Source organism: Elaeis guineensis, chromosome 10, assembly GCF_000442705.2.
Source record: "Elaeis guineensis isolate ETL-2024a chromosome 10, EG11, whole genome shotgun sequence".
In the NCBI taxonomy this organism is placed as follows: Eukaryota; Viridiplantae; Streptophyta; class Magnoliopsida; order Arecales; family Arecaceae; genus Elaeis; species Elaeis guineensis.
Genome location: NC_026002.2, coordinates 15,577,072 through 15,597,053, shown reverse-complemented (window position 1 = coordinate 15,597,053; position 19,982 = coordinate 15,577,072). Strand labels below are relative to the sequence as shown.

General features: G+C 40.8%; 2 protein-coding genes and 1 long non-coding RNA gene across 3 annotated transcripts; all 3 read right to left on the bottom strand.

Moving 5' to 3' along the window:
- Positions 1–494: 494 nt before the first annotated feature.
- Positions 495–1,305, bottom strand: LOC105053014 (brassinosteroid-responsive RING protein 1). Its single transcript, XM_010934012.4, has one exon. It carries the CDS (start codon positions 1,181–1,183, stop codon positions 641–643), a length of 543 nt encoding a protein of 180 aa, XP_010932314.1. The 5' UTR covers positions 1,184–1,305; the 3' UTR covers positions 495–640.
- Positions 1,306–7,527: 6,222 nt separating this feature from the next.
- Positions 7,528–11,919, bottom strand: LOC105053015 (uncharacterized). The gene is made up of 2 exons (XR_833409.4): positions 11,107–11,919; positions 7,528–8,042 (listed from the first exon to the last, which is right to left on the bottom strand). It is a non-coding gene; the product is annotated as an uncharacterized lncRNA (long non-coding RNA).
- Positions 11,920–15,766: 3,847 nt separating this feature from the next.
- LOC140852172 (uncharacterized) lies at positions 15,767–16,225 on the bottom strand. The gene has a single exon (XM_073245138.1). It carries the CDS (start codon positions 16,223–16,225, stop codon positions 15,767–15,769), a length of 459 nt encoding a protein of 152 aa, XP_073101239.1.
- Between the last annotated feature and the right edge of the window lie 3,757 nt (positions 16,226–19,982).

The window sequence follows — 19,982 nt, the reverse complement described above, 5'->3', positions numbered from 1 at the left end:
TAACTCAAACCAATCCAGTCCAAGCATATTTGGTGGGAGGGAATTGGACTTATAATGAGAACGGAAATAAATGACTACTAATCTAACTATTTGATTGGAGGAGTTTCATTCATATTCTCGATTCTGGGATGAATGAAAATATCTCAATTCATCAAAATTCAATTTTTACTCTCTCTTGGTATTTAAATCTCATTTGGCTTCCGATTCGATCATAATCCAAAAAGTGTTAGTAGATACAGGCCACTCCGATTCCGACCGCAAACCAAACACAAAGTTTCTCTTAAAAATATAAGATTGGAGTTGGAGAACTCCCTACAGTTTAGGTTGAATTAGTTTTTGTGGGTTGTATATATGGGTGGTGTTCAGCTAGGATTAGCCCTCAATTCAAACCAATCCGTCCGAATTGCAACCCTTGTCTCAAATGCCAGAATTTAAACATGGAACCTCTTCTTATATGAAGGGGGTGAGGACCATTATCCATTCTGCCATTAGAGTGGCATTTGATCATGATGTTCCCATTTCCTCCTTTCAACTCTCTTTCCAACCATGACAACTATCTCTTGAAGAGTCATCAATTGCCTGCTCTCCAGTTGTTGGTGCATGCAAAGCGATCAAAAATCTTATTCCGATATTTACACATCTATTGAATGTAAGAGGTGGGCTGCGAGGGAGGGGCAAACAAGAGGTCGTCTCCAAAGAGGTAGAGGAGTCGCTCCACGGCCCAGCTAGGCTCCGACGCCGCCGGCGGGGAAGCAGCCGGCCGGAGCGGAGCCCGGCAGAGTGGGCAGGAGAGGTGCTCGTCGTGGTCCAGCCATCGGTCCAGGCACACCTTGTGGAACACGTGGCGGCAGTTCCGCAGCTCCCATACCCGGTCTTTCCTCCCCACCTCGCTCAGGCACACCGCGCACCTCGTCGCCGCCGCCGCCGCCGCCTCCCCCGCCACCTCCTCGTAGGTCGCCACCTGCAGGCTCTCCCTCACAGCCTGCGCCGCCGCCGGCTGGTGCCGCCGGCTGCGGTACTGCTCCCCTCCGGCGTCCTCGGCTTCTCTTTCTTCGTCGCCGGACCACCAGCAGTAGCAGGGGAGGAGAAGCCATCTCACCACAAAGGAAAGGAGGAGCGCCACCTTCTGAAAGAAGCCGGCCACCACCCGGCTTGAGTAGTAGTACTCCATCGATATAGTCATCTTCTCTCCTAATAGCACTAAGCTATGTAGCCTCGTCTATCTAGAAGAAATCTAGAGAAAGAAGAAGAAGAGGAATGTAGGAAGAGAGGAGGGGGAAAGGGGAAGTGGGAGGAGGTCGGAGTGGGGATTTATAGGGGAAGGAGGAGGGGGTGGGTGGGTGAGTGGGCACTGCTTTATTTTGCTTGCTTGCTTTCTTCTGTGAAGTGATTGCTTCCTTTTGAAAAGAAAAAGATGGGCTCTATCTTTTGCCCACCACCATCTGCATGTGGGCCCAGGCTGGATGAGATCATCAAATTGGGCGGTGGTGGCAAGAGAGGATCCAGGAAAGGTTTCTTTTATGTCTTAATCTCTATGTTGTAAGTCCCAATAATTGGATTTGGGTGGCTATTAGTTTAAACAAATGATAGCTGGCGATCCACTTATATTTTGCCAATGTGGAAGTAGGATTGGAGCCAGAAGTATTTGTATTATGCAGGAGGTCATGAAATGGTGTAAGTTTTAGTGGGACAAAGTCCACTACTAAATTGGTGGATTAATCCAACTGCAAAGCAACACGCATAAATGCATATTTATCATACTTTTTTTCTTTTTGTGCCTATTGGTTTACAATTTGATCGATTCACCAGCCTAGCGTTAGATCTAATCCAACCAATAACCACTCCACCAAACTGATCAGTTGAAATAAAATGCTAAATCTACTTATTGATGTTTAAAGGGATATACCACTTTTCAGAATAATTTCTTGGATGCAGTTGGTGTTGGTGATACTCCAACTCACTCCTTGCTTTCATGTGGTAATTAATGGACATAAAGTCCTTTTCAGAGCTGCTTGGGGCTCGAAAATGCAATTCAAACAAAGGAACTCCAACTTTATACCAAAAAAAAAAAAGGAACTCCAACTCTTACCAAAAAAAAAAAAAAAGGAACTCCAACTCAAATACTTCTTTCATTACAAGTTAGGAACTCAATTATTCTTGCTTGTCTGTTTTGAGGTAAACAAAGAGACGTTCCTTTAAGCGAGGTCCAAAAGGGTGGGACCTGCCTGCGCTCCTACCCTCCCACGTTATAATACTTTAATTTGATATGAGAGAGACCGAATCTAAATAAAGTTTAGAAGTTTCACAGGTCTACTTCATTTCATGTGCAATCCCCTCGTGTTTAACATCCCACCTCCACGTCTTATCACGGCAAGATATATGTGGAGCTGCAGCAAAATACTTTTACCGTAATTGCACTTGGCAAGATATATTTGGAGCTGGAGCAAAATACTTTTACCGCAATTGCACTTGTTTACATTAGAAGGCAACACTGGTTGTAGTTATTTTTTTGGTATGTGGTTATTTGGTAAGGATTTGTGCTAGTATTTAATCATATATTAGATAGATCTTAGCTATTCGTATATCACCAAAGAATTCAAATACCATCCTGACTAGCTTTTTTAAGGTGAAACTTTAAATTTTTGCTTGCTATATCTAGAATAAGATATGTAAGAAATCTTAAGAGGAATGATCGTTTTTTACCGAAAAAAAAAAAAAAAAACAAAAGGAACTATCATTACCTCCTGTCAGGAAACTAATGGTGCTCCACACCAAACTCTGCTGTGTATCAGACTGATCTTGGGATTTGGCAATTGTACCGATGCTTCCACGCAATATCCCATGGAGCTTTCCTCTTGGGACAAATTCTTTGTGCACCATGGACAGCATAAAAAATTCGATATGGTGCACGTTATTTTATTCAATTAACTTACATAATCATTATTTTTCAATATATATTTAATATCTGTAAATTAATTTTTTATTTAAAAATTTTATATGATAAAAATATCTATCAAACGGAAAAAATTATGACATCATGTAGCGTATTATAGCTTAAAATATCATAATATGGTTCAGGATATCATAACATGAAAGGAGAATTTTTATTCAGCTATTTTTTAATGCGTATTTAATGTCTACAGTTTTATTTTTTTTATTTAAAAATTTTAAATGATAAAAATATTTATATTCTTTGAAAAAAATTATGATACCTTGTGTATATTATGACATCCTGCATTATATTATGATATTTTATAGGCAAAAATTATAATTTTTTAGACGTAAGATGTCATAATATGGATATAAAATATTATAATTTTATTAAAAAATAAAAATATTTTAATTATATAAAATTTTTAAATAAAAAATTGATCTATAAATATTATATATATATTAAAAAAATAATAATTATATAAATTAATCAAATAAAATGATATGTTCTTCGTAGGATTTTCTGCACCGTCAGTGGTGTATAAAGAATTTGTCTCCCTCTTCTTGGTAGGGGGATTGGGGGTTGGGCCCATGACATTACTCAAAAAATACTTTAAAAAAAGAAAAAGTAAGCAAATGGACACCTGTCTGGAAGCTTCAAGCTTGTGTGGTAGAATAAGGAATGGCATTGAATGAGCTTTCTGTCAGAGGCGGTGCTAATGGGAAACACTAGGCAATCTAAAATGGGTCCTGGTATCGGGACCTTTGATCTAGATATGTCTACCGCTCAACCTCAAATCTTTGACTGAATCTACACAAGTTTGCACCAGGTATGAGTTTTTTTTTTTTTTTTTTCCTCACCTTTTTTGTCATTCTTACTTGTGATATACAATTTGGTGGGCTAGGACTGAGACCCAACCAACTCAGATGGGTGTCAGATCGGTCCTACTAATGCGGGAAGTGACGATATAACACAAATCAATTATTAGGAATTGAAATGTAGCAATTCAAGATCTCATCACAAAGATGAAACAAAAAAATTAATATTTAATTTTTTTGATTCTATATCAATCTATTTATTTAATGGATGGTTGATGTGAAATTAGATATATGGATCCTGGTTGTATGTTTTTTAAGAAAGAATGATTTCTTTTCCCTCACAACGTCAATCAATTATTTAATCATACAATATCTATATCGAGAGATGTGCAAATAAATGATAGATATAAAAATATTTTAAAATATATGTAAAGTATAATCCTATAGTTGATGTTGCAAAAAGTAATCAATCATTCATCCGTGCAAAAGAAACAATCCGAACCCTAAATACACACCCTGTACCATATACAAATCAAGGATAGATGCAATGTAATGGGACTGCCCATAGATTTTTTCCTAGATTGAGATGTTCAAACATGCTTCCACAACTGACCTTCAAAACACTAGGTTCTGCAGTCCCACTCAACTGCAGAAGTTGATCAAAAGATGATGATTTATGCTCTTCCTCTAGAATAATGCCATGGGACGCTCTTTGAGTGCCCACTAACAATTTTTTTACCACATGACAAAAGGACTAATAAAAATTATAAAGTTTGTTATTAAATATAAAGATTAATTGATTATAAAATAATCAGATCAGCGGCTGTGGATCTAATGTGGGAGGCCTTATCTCAAATATCCATGGTGTTTGTTCATTGGATGCAGAGTATGGCTACAAGTAGTGCAACATATTTTTCCTTACCAGATCTCCTTGAACTTTTAAACAACTAGCATGGGTATCAACATATTGTTGGTCATGCTAAATTGTTTTTTATGCCCTTAAATAACATATTCGACATAACATTGAGTAATCTAATCCGGGCATCTTCCTTTGCAATCATTGCTTTTTCTTTTTTTTTTTGACTAAATAAATATATAAATAAATTTTTAATCTGATCTCATTAATCAAAAAGGGAGTGGATTGCAGTTGGCCAATAGTCTAATCAACTGCATCAGTACTTGATCCAAGCCAACCCATTTGTAAGCTTAGTTTCTCATTCCATGTGGTCCTTGGAGAAGTGGGGAAAATGAAAAGTATTTGTCATAAATGGGACATGTTTGTAACTTGAGGCTTGGACTGCTTTGATAAATACTAGAGACCACATCTCATGATGTTTACAAATTTTTGGGTTGGAGCTCACCAACATGGAGTAGATGGAGTCCCACTCATGGTTAAATAATCGATCAATTCTCCATGAATGGAAGCAGCCACCACCAAAAAAGCCACTGGAAAATACTTTAAAGTGACATGGACGGCAACCTTTACAAGTGGGTGATGACTCACCAGGCAATTGGAAAGTAAAAAACATTTAACTTGGCCACATTAGACACACAAGGATGGTTTTTCTTTTCTTTTTTCTTTTTCCTTTTTTGATGGAGGATGCAAGATCATTAACTTGATCCCACATGCCTTGCACATGGCAGTGACTCAGCTCCATTTAGATAGGATGGCATGGCAAGATAAAATATTAACCAAGAAAGAGGGAGTAGAGTTTTTTTTTAAAAAAATGATAAATGAAGATAAGGAGGTTCACTCGTGTACCAAACTAGTTAAAACATTTATAAAGTTAGTCCCCTCACCCTTCCAAAGAGATATGGCTCACTTTACCAATACTTTCTCCTGGAATCAACTAAGGATGCATTTGGTTCGTAATTAAAATCAAAATTAAAACAATAATGGATTACGGTAGAAATTAGAATGACCATATCTTCTGACATGTTTGATTTGCAACTGAAATTGAAATCAGAATTGGAATGAAATTTGTTAACTAAAAGTCCAAATTGAATTTTGAGGGATGAGACATTCTCATTTGTCTCTAAAATTGGAATGAGACTCCTTCCAACCAAATAACTAGAATAAAAATCACTCATTTCCGATTCCCCATCCAAACATAACTCTCCCCAATTAAGCATGCCCTAAGTCTATGTTCACAGCTACAGGTGAGTTAAATCTCATTCACGCTGTGAAGGAACGAGAAAGATTAGAAGGCTAGAAGCCATTAGATGATGATGACTTTGTTTAATTTTCCAGCAAACTTAACCAAAACCAGTGGCCAACCAACCAGATGCCTTGTCCTCAATCAATCAATCTTAGTATTATGCCCAAACTTCTAATGTCAGGAATGCCGCTGGATCACTTTTTTAGTTCTCAGTCTGGCTAACCACCACCACTCTCCAAAAGAGACAAAGAAGAGGGAAGAAAACAAATGGATCAGGGGAATCTGGATTAAGCGCAGAGAGATGGTTAACAATATCTTCTGACATAAGCTCCAAGCTGCTCCTGCTAAGACAGCACAAGGACAGTAGAAGATCTAAAGTGATGTGATGCATGGCATTTCTTATGGATATAATGTTCCAATCTATTGTCCCTAGGCCTAGAGCTATCTTACTACGACTCTGCGCAGATGAATGTGTGAGACTTACCCAATTAGGAGTGTATGCTAGAACATTTGTCGAGACCAACACTATAATACGAGCTCATCAATAGTTACAATAAAGAAATTAATCCAAAATTCGGAAGAGAGCAAATCAGAACAAAGTCTGCCCAATTTTGTTTCATATAATAATAAAGAGAGAATAACAGAGCAAGGTAACAAATGATTCATAAAAGTAAAGACAATGATGGAGAATTTTGTCATCGGATAATATATGAATCAGCACCCACTGAAAAAAAATGCCTCGTGTGGATGAGAGAGTAATCTTCGGTGGGGGAATTACTGCAGCTGTGACATCAATGAGAGGGCTACTCATATTACTCCAGTTGAGGATGGAGTCTTTGGTATGACATCAACAAAAGGATCACCCTCTAAAGAAGTGGAGTCTTCAAAAAAGAACATTTATCATCAATTGAGGCATGCTCAGTCTTGTCTGGATGAGAAGCTTACCTTAATTCTGATATTGAACAAAGTTATGAATAAATCGCCAAAAAGATTGATGGGAAATCCCGATTTTATTCTTCCAAAGTAAAAAGAAGAAAGAAAAAAACTGCAAGAGCTTTGTCAGATAATGAACAAGAAGTTCTGAAGGAGCAAGAGAATAATTAATTTCATCCAAAACTATGGTCAACCAACATTGAAACAGATATATTAAGATAACGAGCAGCATGACCAAAAATAAGAGGATTGACCAATATGTGGAAGGACAAAAGCTTCAATAACAGTTGATATATTTACAATGAATTGATCAATCCTTGATGAAGGTGGACTTCTTTCGGGAGAAGCAAACAACATTGCTCTCCATCGAGTGTCATCCTCTTCCCTGGTCAGAAATTTGGCATGATCTGATATTTACTGCACACCAGATTCAATGCTGAAAAACTCATATGCTCAGCCTGCTGCCTTATCCCGTTGGCTAGTCAGAAGAGGTGTCAACTTGGGCCAGATTAATCCTAATCCGAGCACCACCCACGGGTTAGGTCAAGACCATACACTGTTAGCCTGGCACCAGATTGATATTGGTGTAGTAACAGAACCAGCTGAGCATACAAAGCTGAATATTTCCTCAAAAATACTTATTTGGTTCACAAGCACATAACTTAGAGATTCAGTCATGATCCTGTGATTAAAAGGAAATGCCATTTCAATATATGGGATCACAGTCCACAGAATAGGGATTGTACTAAGTCTCTATCTTAGAAAGCCAAGGGACAAATAATACTTGTAAATCACATTCCTTGCACGTAGAAAATCTACAAAAGTGTTTGGCATGGTCTCCACATTTAGAAGGTTCATACTGCTGATCTTCAGATGTAATGCACATCACTGAAATTAAACTAGTTCGAACCAACAATCTTCAAATGCAATGCACAGCAATTTAAGAGAAATGCAGGCTGAGTGGAGCTGAAGGATCTAATATCACCAACCATATCCTGTGAGGATAGTGGGAACCGAGGTTTTCTGATTTCGAACAGACCGCATGCCTTCCACCTGCTTTTCTGAATAGCCACAAACAGTGGAAAATGGGATTTTCCTTCAGCTTCCTCAGCAAGATGTCTATCTTGTATGCTGGGTTAGTGATGCAAAACTACAAAAGCTTCAAGCTGCTTGTCACATCATCAACCACATCAGCTGGTCCTGCCCAAGCACACCAAGACTATCAGATGTCAGAATTTTGAAGTGATCATGAATTTAGATTCATGTGCAAGGCAAGGGGCCTAGACATTCTCCAAGTAATTTCATGGCACATCATTTATATTCCTAATACAGTACCAGATTATCCATTCATACTTCAAATGTAAACAAGTATCATGATAGCATAAACAATGAATCATTTGATTCTAAGTAGACCTCTTCTTTTGGGGAGGAAGAGTGGTGGTACAATCCTATGTTATAAAGAATAAGAAAAAAAGAAAGCAGCCACTTTCATTCTACATTGCACATGCAAAACAAATGCACCACTGCATTCTGACCCATCCATGAAGTAAGGCTTCAATAGATGCCTAATTCAAGCCCTGACAATTTCTAATGGTTCTACCTTGCTGCTTAGAGTCCCAACCCCTAACTCAAAATAACACGGGTCCAAATACCCTGGAGAGTGAAGTCACATCCAAACTATACTCCCTCCTCTAAATCAAGCTTGCAACTAATATACAAACTATGCAAGCCTAGCTGTTAAACATCAAGATAAGTTTCTGAGTAAATGATCATGCAAATTTGCAACTCTTGTCACATTCTCAGATCAATGCATCCAAAAGAAATCCAGTAATTCATCCTCCCATCTGTACAAAGGGTCCACAAACCTGAGAACAATTGACAAATACCCAAAAATCACAAAGTATAAGCTGAAAGGGTAAAACTTTTGAATTATGAGTAATATAATTTGCATGCTCCATGTCATCATGCAGCCAAAAGATTTCTGGGAGTTCCTTATTATGCATGGAAACAAATGAGTTCCAGAATCTTAACTAGAATTTTACTTCAGAGGACATCATAAGTAGAATATTACTGGGAAATGCCTTATAAACTAATTTAAGTGGGTACTTTGAACATCCAATTTCTTTGTTTCAGCCCACAATTGCTCACCTTTACAGAAAAGACAACTAAAGAATAAAGTAGGTTCTTGAACATAATAAAGGACTGGGAAATTAACATTAAGGTTCATTTCGAACAAAGATTGTAATGCAGAATCACTTAATTTATAATAAGTTAGTTTTCGTCTTTTCAACTTGGAACATAACTGAGTCCTGATTATTAATTAAGCATATATAAATAATCTAATGCTTCATTTCATATTTAAAATCTCCATAACAGAGTCCTGACTATTTAGTTAAGAAAATATTAATAATTTAAATTGTCTGCTCGAGGTGAGAATTTGCTTTCTTTTTCATTTTTTCAACTTTCCAGTGTGTTAGTCTGTCCACCGCTTTTATGATGGCCACTAACATAGTTCATTATAGGAGAATTTCGAGTGCTTCTTTTTGTCTCAATTTTGTGATCTCCTAACTTTCTCTATAATCACCATATGGTGCATACATTGCTCTGGAGATGCATGGGCTTTAATCTTTCTCAGTAGTAAGATCCATGCCCTCAAGTTACTTTATGTTTTCTTATGTTCCACCATATATGTTCACGTACGAGCTATCATGTATGATTTCGGTGGACAGTTATCTCTGGTTTTAACTGCTCAAAAATCACAATGGAATATTCTATTTTGCCTCTATAGGTTCTTTAGATATTCTACTTGCTTCATTTTTCATCTTGAAATACTTTGCTGTTACCAATCAGGTGTATCGATAAACAAAAGGATGATTTTAGCCATGGAAGAAGGTTACACTCTACATAAAGTAGATTCTCTTGCTAAACTTTATGTTATGTTTTTTATACAAACCCACAGTCTTCATTAAAAATTTAATCCAGAGAAGGCTTAGTAAAAAAGAAGCTATTGATTGATATTTGAAGATGAGAGAGAATCAATGTTTTAATTCATTCTTATAGATCAAGTCTTCTCATCCCCACTCTACTATATGTTGAGAACACTTCAAATTTTTAGTAAGTATTGGAAATCAAAAATCTTATCCTTTTAATTGAATAATATTGCTTAAGCCTTAGAATTTGTCTATGTATATTTAACATAAGCAGTGTCTAAATTGGTCATATCCATAGTCTTTTGTCAGCACCATAATTCATTGACATAATGTGCTGAATAGTAGTCACTATGGGCTTTGCCAACATATGCTAAAATGTCATCTGAGAAGAATGGAGATCACATTAAACCCAAAAGTCTAGGAAATATGCAAGGGAATGCTGAGCAAAACTGTCCAAAACCTACTATGCTCCTTGTGGCAATTTCTTTTTTCCTTTTATCTAAGCTTTTCTCTGCATGCATCATGAAATTATCAAATAATTTATTCTGCCTTTTCTAGTAGCAATGCTGACGGATTTTGATACATTTGCACTGTTGGATCTAACAAGGAGGGTACAAGGCATTTGATTTTTTTTCGGACTACCTAAGTAAACAGAGGACAGCCTATCCAAAATATATGAAGTTGTCATGCTAGACGTTCCAAGGCTAGGCAAAAGCAAGAAGGTTGTATGACAAGAATGATGCTAGATTTCATGTTACTCCATACTGCTTCAAGAAATTATTGGTGGCCCAACTGGTGGAGAGTATCAGTGCATCATGTTCGATGCAAAGCTGAGCAATTATTTATCTCTTTCATGATCCATAGGTTTAACTTTTAAACTAATATAATATAGGCTTACAAAACAGACAATGGATGGAGTGATAGGATCAAAGAAATGTCATCCTCAGCCAACTTGTTTAAATAGCTCACTTTGTGGTAATTACATCAAGGACTCAAAAATTCAAGACCAAGTAATAGTAATATATGTGCATAAGCTTCTGCACCCTTACGTCGCCAATTTTGTTATACTCATTTAGAACAGTCTTCTTCCTTAGCATCCACAAAAGTACAATAAATGTATTACATCATATATATTCCCCAAATTATTGAAACTAGCATATACAATCTTCATATTCTTTCTAAATATACTCCTGGATTACCTAAGAAAGTAAATAGGATAAATGCAATACCAGCATAACCATGACACAAGCTAATGACAACTAGAGTGGTATGCAGAGGTTAGTGAGATAAGAAATAAAGAATCTGTCAAGGCAAATGTATATCCAAAGAAGTACCTGCATCGCGCTGCAATCTTCCCTTTTCCAATCTTCAAAGTCATTCCTAACAACCAGAACTTGCAGAAGAAAGTACCCAAACTTCACACAATACTACACATGTAATTGTGAGAAGAAGAAAGACATTGGCATCTAAAAAGATGCAACAGAATAAGACAATAGGAGAAAGCATTTGGCTTGGTACCGAGTTTAAATGGGTCTGGATTCTTCAATGAGAGATCCAATGGACTCTTCGGTTCAGAAACACTTCAAAAAACACATTTCAAGTCTCTGGGACCTGACAAGCATCGGAATTCCAGAAAAGCTGCAAGCTTTATCGAGGGCTTCGAGAATATGGGCGAGGTTCTCGATCTTAGGGACCGCGGGCTTCCTCTGCTTGGTCCTCTCCGCGTCCACTGCGTCGGCGGCGGCGCTGGCCCTGGAGACAACGTTCTGGGACCAAGATAGGAAGTGAAAGCCGGCCGGATTCCGCCTCTTCTTGTTGTCGTCGCCGTCGGAGGAGGGTGGGGAGGCGGAGACGAGGAGGTAGCCCAAGGTGAAGCATCCGGAGCCGAGGAGGAGGTGGCGGAGACGGTCGGCTGAGAGATGGAGGATCCCACAAGCAACGGCGTCGCCACCATGGGCGGCCCGAATCCACCGGCCACCGCCGCAGAGTGGGCCGAGGCCGAGGGTTCGATCGCCCGATGGCGACGGAGAACTGTGTTTGTCGGAGTCGATGAAGTCGTCGAAGTTATGGCAATAACAGGCCTAAAGTCGGCAGGGAAAGCCCAGTATTATCTCTTGGGCTGAACAATGGTGAGTTAGGAAGTTGGGATGGTAGGCTGTTTGCACGACTGACATCCATTTGTAGTTCTGAATAGTACAGTAACAAACCTTTTTATTTTGCTACCAAAAAACAAAAAAAACAAACCTTATTTCCCATTTGGAATGAGATGCTATCACCCTAAGTGATGAATGCCATTTTTTTCACTGGATGCTGATCACATAACAAATGTTGTTCCAATGTTATTTGAAGAAAAGAGGAGAAGAAATCTTTTTTTTTTTTACAAAATTGGACAAGTTTCCCCTTTCAATCTCTTTTTTTTCTATGATATATTATATTATGATATTAAATTAATATTACTGTCAATCTCCTCATCGTCTGTTCATCGAGAACGAGCATCTGCAAAATGAAGTCCGCACTGACTGGAGTTGTCTCCGACGAGGACCCTCCGATGCTTAAGTCAAAGAAGGAGATTAGATAACAGTAGAATGAGAACGGAGACAGAGCTCAGTGTATCAAAATTAGCTTACCGAAACTTATTGCCTTACTCTCTTTTTATAGAGTAGATCATCGTAACTGTCGGATATGGTCCCGTATTTAGCGACGTAGAATTAGAGGATGATAATCTCGTAGTGGGTTATTAATCCCCATGGATTACGTCGCGGTATCAGTGGAGTAACCGTTCGTGACGGTTATGATATATTTGAATGAGTCAGCTGACTGTGCATCGGAAGTCGGTTGTCGGTTAGTAACTCTGAAATACCGACGACCGAAGTAGTTTATTGTCTATAGAGTCTGAACATTGGCCGTCTATCGATCTTGATTCAGTGAGAGGTGTTCAGTTGGTCGATCGAGAGTAGCGTCGGCCTGCTCAGACGACATATAGTCGGTAATTACTTCTAAAATTATCTGTTCATTTGGTGGGTCAGAGTCGAACGTCGGTCGGTGTGTCCTGAAGATCGATCAGTTTATGGAGGTTGGTCGGTTTACTCCAACAATTGCCCTCCCACTCTTGAGTCCAACGGTGAATCATCGCGTGCATCGTCACGTGGTTAATCACCTTGGACGAAAGGAGTTGTCGTCTATCATATCGAATCCCGGCTCTGACACCACTTTCATTGGAGTACGATCGAACAGTCATTTTGTCATTTTCGAACCGTCGTATCGGCAGGAGGATCTGGTGTCAGGCATCGTATCAGAAAGATGAGCTGGCACCAATTGTTACATTGAGAAGGCGAACCAGTGTCGCGGGATTTAATTCTGGCATGTAGATTTTTGCCACATGTTGGAGTGCCATTAGGTCGGAGATGTTCACGCAGATAGGGATGACATGGTTCAATCTAGGGCAGATGCGTCGAACCATCCGATCCATGGTCGGTCCAGATATTGCCACGTGTCATCATCCGACGTGTTTTCGATCTGACCACTTTCATCTGGGCCGTCGAGCATTCCTATATAAAGGGGCCACTGTCAATCAGGTACTCATCCCTCATTTCATCCTTTCTGATGGGAGAGCTTTGTCAGAGAGCCGCTCTCGAGTAAAAACTGTTCATTGTCGTTTTCCAAAACCTCCTAAATAGTTTTGATGGGTGAGGTTCTTGCAGGGGGCGGTTGGTTGGAGATTCCGACCGACAGCTCCCTGTCGGACCCGGAGGTTTTGTTGTTATGTGGTCCGATTGTAAGTCGGTTTCGAAAGCGAGATTATGCTTCGAGCCGACATCAGTTTTTCACCTCTGGTGCCGATGATGGGGTCGACGACCCGTTATCGTGTATTCTGCATCCCGATCTCAGCTGCATGATCAAAGTCATTTTCATCGACGGACGAAAATCTAAAGCTCGTCTCTAGCTCCGATTGCCGGTCGGGCTTCAGCAAGGAGGGTGCGGTCGTTGATCGCATTTTTCATGTAGAAGTACGGTCGTTGATTGCATTCTTCATATAGAAGTAGATTAGGCTGTTGGCGTGGTTGGTCGGGCAGTATGATCGGCCAACCATCTTCGCAGTCTGATCCGATTTATACTGTTCCCAAACTGGAAGGTAAAGTTTGTTGGAGAAGCCGATTCAAAGTGGGTCCGTCGATTGTTCAGCGAAACAAAAGGCGGTGACAAAGATTAGTCAGTGTATCTTTTTTTTCTTTTATAAAGAAAGTTGTAATCAGACTTCGGTCCAATTTTATACTTTCTTTTCTGATAATGAATGAAAATATTTTTCGTCAAGATAGAATTTTTATTTGTTGAATGTCTGTAATGTCCATTCGTGGAGTAATCTCTGAATGTAGATCATAGATCCGACCATTTCGCAGATTGTAAGGTCTGCTAGTCGTGTAGTTTCCAACGTATTTAGTTAAGATAACGATAGTAAGTCATATATCTATTACCCGGACCTTGATCGAATTTATACCTCGTATTATCTGATAAACGATGGCAAGCCGAATATCTCTTGACTGACCGTGGTCATGTCAGTATAATTTCAATCCGATCTTGATCGTTTTGGTATTTTGTCTTTCTTAGTTGATACCAAGTCGGCAAATTAGCCAGCCATTTGAACGAAAAGCTGACTATGGGGGCAGTGCGGCTTTTGTGGAGAAAATCTGCATGGCCGGTGCTAGTCTCCCATTGAAGTAGATAGGTCGGTTCTGCAGGGGGATCGGGATGTAGTCAGTGGTCAGGCTGAAGGTTTTTGACTTTTTTGGAAAGTCGGACCCCAAGCCGTGACATCGATGATCCGGCCTCCACAACGAGAACCGACATTTCATTAGAAGTCTGGTTTACGATTTCGAAACAGAACTGTATTTCCAAGTACGTACAAGGATTACTGATAGTACAATTATAGATTGTCGGTGTTCTATGTTTGGAGAATAGCCGAACCTTTCAAGGTTTCGAGCCGGTAGGCATCCGATCTGTTTGTCTCAGATATCCTGTAGGATCATTCCCAGTTCGAAGATAGCTTTCCTTGATCTAGAGGTTTTGAAATTTTTGCTTTTCTCAGAACTAAGTCTCCTGATCAGAAAACTTTCGGCTTGACTTTGGTGTTATGGTACCAGGCTATCTTCTGCCGGTACGTGGCCATGCAAAGTTGAGCTTCGTGTCGGATTTCTGGTAGGAGATCTAAGTCGGCTCTCCGACACTCGAAGTTGTTCGATTCATTGTATTGCTCAACTCTTGTCGATGGTAATCCGATCTCGAGTGAGATCATCGTCTCCGTCCCGTAGGCTAAGTTGAAAGGAGACTCTCCAGTCGGTATACAGGGAGTTATCTGATACGTCCATAAGACTGGATATAGCTCTTCAACTCAAAGACCTTTTGCCTCATTCAGTCAGATTTTTAATCCATGTAAGATTGTTCGGTTGGTCACCTCAACCTCTCCGTTTGATTGCGGGTGCTCGACTAATATAAGCTTACGTATAATATGAAACTTCGTACAAAATTCTCTGAAGTCCTGATTATCGAATTGTCGTCCGTTGTCGGTGATGATGGTATGCGGCAGTCCAAATCTGTAGATGATGGATTTCTGGACAAAGTCTTTCATTTTGCGTTCGATGATTTGGGTCAGGGGTTCGACTTTTACCCACTTGGTGAAATAGTCAATTGCGACCGCTATGAATTTTCTTTGGCTAGACGTCGGGGGAAAAAGATCGAGTATGTCGATTCTTCACTAAGCGAAAGGTCAGGGTGTGACAATGGACATTAGCCGACTGATGGGTTGATGCTGTATGTTGGCATACTTGTGGCATGGTTCGCACCTCCAGACCAAGTCAGCCGCATCTTTTTTCATGGTGGGCCAATAGTAACCATGTCATAAAATCTTGTAGGCTAGGGACTTGCCCCCTAAGTGGATTCCACAAATTCCTTCATGTACTTTCCTAAGTGCATAGTCGGCATCGGTCGGTCCTAGGCACTTCAGAAGAGAAGGAAGAATGATCTTTTGTAGAGACGACCATCCATCATCACAAACTGGGAAGCGGCCCATCGGGTTCGTTTTGCTTCCACAGGATCTTCAGGGAGGACTCCATCAGATAGATATCGGATGATCGGATCCATCCAACTAGGTTCGGCTGCTAGCTGCAACACTTTTTCATTTTTGTCGATGCTCGATTGCTCAAGATACTTCACGAATGTTCGGCCCAGTGAACTGTAAGCAGTCGTTGCCAGTTTAGAAAGTGCGTCAGCTTGAGCATTCTCGATCCTGTGTATGTGGAAGATCTTGAAGTATCTTAAATTCGTCACGAGGTCTTTCACCTTTTGAAGGTATATTGCCATGATCGGGTCCCGAGCTTCGAATTCACCTTTGACTTGTCCCACGATCAATTGAGAGTCGGTGAAGACCTTCAGACTGTTAATCTTGAGCTCCTTAGCCATTTTCAAACCGGCTAAGAGAGCTTCGTATTCGGCTTAGTTATTTGAAACTTTGAAGTCAAACTGAAGGGCGTACTCGGTGACTACCCCTTCTGAGTTGGTGAGAATGAGGCTGGCTCCACTGCCTTGAGCATTCGATGCCCCGTCGATATGCAGTACCCTGGTCGACCTTAGGTCGGGCTCGGGGGTTGCAGCCTCCTTCGTAGTTGCATCTTTCGACTTGTTGTCGGCTACTGTGCATTTTGCGATGAAGTCGGCTAGAACTTGTGCCTTCATGGACGGTCGTGGTCGGTATTGTATGTTGAATTCATCTAGCTTCACCTTTCACTTCGCCATTCATCCCGATGTATCAGGACGGTGCAAGATCGCTTTTAATGGTTGATCGGTAAGGACCATAATGGAGTGTGTCTGGAAGTAAGGGCGAAGCCGTTGCGTCGATATGATCAGAGCGTAGATAATTTTTTCCACTCTTAAATATCGGACTTCGGTGTTGTGGAGTACTTTGCTAGTATAGTAGATGGATTGGTGAATTTGATTTTCATCTTTCCGAACGAGTACCGAGCTAACCGTCTCTGTCGATGTCGCCAAGTAGAGATATAGTATTTCTCTGACCTATGGTTTTATGAGTAAAGATGGAGAAATCAGGTACTTCTTCAAATCTTCAAAGGCTTGTCGGTATTCATCTGATCAGAAGAAGTCCTTCGTTTGCTTCAAAGTCTTGAAGAATGGTAGACACCTCTCAACTGACCTAGAGATAAATCGACTGAGTGCGGTGATTCTGCCATTCAGTTATTGTACCTCCTTTTTCGTGTTTAGATGCTTCATATTGATGATAGCTTTTATTTTTTTGAGATTGGCTTCGATCCCTCGTTGCGAAACAAGAAATTCAAAAAAAATTATTGAGGTCACTCTGAATGTACATTTGGTCAGATTTAACCTCATTTGGTGTCATCGGAGCGTGTTGAAAGCTTCTTTCAGGTCTCGAATATGGTTCGATGTCTGGGTGCTTTTCACCAGCATGTCGTCCACGTACACTTTCATGTTTCATCCGATCTATGCTTTGAAGATTTTGTTGACGAGTCGTTGATAGGTGGCTTCGATATTTTTCAGATCGAAAGGTATTACTTTGTAGCAGTATAAGCCCTTGTTGGTCACGAAAGCTGTGTGTTCCTCGTCCTTTGGTGCCATGCAGATTTGATTATATCTAGCAAAAGCATCCATGAAGCTCAATAGTCGATGATCCGATATCGCATCTACCAGCTGGTCGATCTTTGACAGTGGAAAGCTGTCTTTCGGACAGGCTCGATTCAAGTCAGTATAGTCGATGCAGATCCTCCATTTTCTATTGACCTTTTTCACCATGACTACGTTGGCGAGCCAATCTAGATATATGGCTTCTCTGATAAAGCCCACTGCGAGTAGTTTGTCGACTTCCTCGTCAATGGCTTTCTGTCTTTCTGGGGCAAAGGATCGCTTTTTTTATCTCACTGGCTTGACGTTTGGACTGATGTTGAGCCGATGAGTCATTATTTTCGGAGGAATGCTGGGCATGTCCATGGCCGATCAAGCGAAGATGTCGGTGTTATTTGAGCAATTTGATTAGTTGTTGTCACTCCGAGTCGAACAATTATGACCCAATTTGGATCGTTTGCTCGAAATTTTCTGTTATCAGGATGGAAGTCAATTATTTGGCTAGCTCACCCTTTTTCTGGTTCTCTCTTTGGTCTAATTTGTCGGCCAGCAGGGAGTCCTCAGGTTTATTGTTCTGGGCAGAGATTGTGAAACAGCATCGGACGAGTTGTTGATCTCTGCGCATTTCTTCGACATCGTTTTTTATCGAAAATCGGACCAACAGGTGGTATGTCGAGACTATCACTCTCAGGGTATTTAGTTCGGATCTTTCGAGTATGGCATTATAGGCCGAGGGTACTCAAACGACTGTAAAAGTTATGAAGACGGTGCTTTGTTGTGGTTTAATTCCAGTGGTTAAGGGAAGGGTGATTTCTCCTTCCACTGTGGCCGCATCTCCAGTAAAGCCAATTAACGGTGTCGAGATTTTTCTGAGTCGGTCAATCGATAATTTCATTCGAAAGAAGGTCGAGTAAAATAAAATGTCAGTTGAGCTTCCATTATCAATAAGTATCTTTTTTACATCATAATTTGCTATTGTTTTTGAAATAATAACAGCGTCATAGTAGGGAGTTTGAATTCTCCGAGCATCTTCCTCCGAGAAGATTATTACATCATGGAGTCTTGGTCGCTTCGTCGACTCCCCATCAAAAGTTACCCCCCGGTCCAGCCATTTGGTGATCATGTTGATGACTCCCACAGTCGGTTGGTTATTCACAGCTTCCTCAGTCGTTTGGAGTCGTCGATCGAGAGGGAGTTGAGTCGGTGGCTCCCTTCTATATTTTTTGAGGTAGCCACGTCGTATTAGGGCTTCTATTTCATCCTTGAGCTGGATGTATTGTTCGGTGTCGTAATCGTGGTCTCGATAAAATTGACAATACTTCCTTCGATCACGGTTCCTTGCTTTCATCGGCGAAGGGTGTCATAGATATTCCGCCCCTTCGGTCTCCATGAGGATCTGTGCACAAGGAGCAGAGAGAGGGGTATAGAAATTATATCTGTTATGTGTCGGCCTCGAACTCCGTCGTCGGGGTGAGGCTTGCTTATTGGATGGGAGCCTACTTGTTTCGACCGGAGCCCCACTCTTCTTTTGCTTTTTCTTCTGACCTTTGTTTTCCATCTGACATTGGTCAGAAGCTCCTTCATCCATGCGCATATATTTGTACGCACGTTTTAAGAGTTCAGCATACGTCCGAGGGAGAATTTTATCTAGTGAGTACGTGAATCGGGACCCCCTCAGACCTCTTTTCATGGCCGATATGGCTATATCTTCGTTGAGGTCCCTGACCTCAAGCGTGGTCGTATTGAATCGGGCCATGAAATCTCGGAGTGTTTCGGTCTCTCCTTGTTTGATCAAAAAGAGATTATCCGAGGTTCGTGGCAGCCTCTGGCTGGTGCTGAAATGGGCCACGAAAGAATGTTCCAGCTGCTCGAAGGAGTGGATACTTTCCGACCAAAGCTCACAATACCAAGCCCGAGTAGCTTTCCAAAGTGTAGCCAGGAAGCCGATGCACAGGAGGGCGTCGGTTGCTCCCTGGATTGTTATGAGAGCCTTGTAGCTCTCAAGGTGATCGATTGAATCGGTGAAACCGTCATAGGGCTCCACATGCGGCATCTTGAACCGAGTCGGGATCGGATCGTTCAAAATAAGTCAGGAGAAAGACTAGACGATATAGAAATTGAAGTCGTTTGATGATTTCTGACCGTCCGTCTGGAGCTGGACGAGTTGGCGGTCGATTTCTTCGAACTTACGTTCATAATCTTTAAGCCGCCGGTGGTGGGAGACTCTGAAGGTTGATCCTCCCGATGAATTAGAGGCAGATAATATTCGCGGTCGCTTCCCCTTCCTTGCTCGATCTAACTGGGAAGGAGAGGAGCATCGTGAATGGTGAATGGCGCGTCGAGAGTGCCGCAAGTATCGCTGCTCATCCTGTTGAGAGAGCCGAGATCGCCACTCTGGAGGAGGAGACGGAGATCGTCGTGGATGACGGCGGCTATGCTTGGAAGGTGCTGAATGCGCCATCGATTGCTCCGCCGGTAGTTGTGGTGGCTGGGTTTGTTGTTGTTGGAGACTTTTGACTGCCTCCGTGAGGACGTTCATTTGTTGCACGATCGCAGCAATCTGAGCGTC

Coding starts and splice junctions, on each gene's coding strand:
- LOC105053014 (XM_010934012.4), bottom strand. CDS start 1,183: ATGACTATATCGATGGAGTACTACTACTCAAGCCGGGTGGTGGCCGGC.
- LOC140852172 (XM_073245138.1), bottom strand. CDS start 16,225: ATGGCTAAGGAGCTCAAGATTAACAGTCTGAAGGTCTTCACCGACTCT.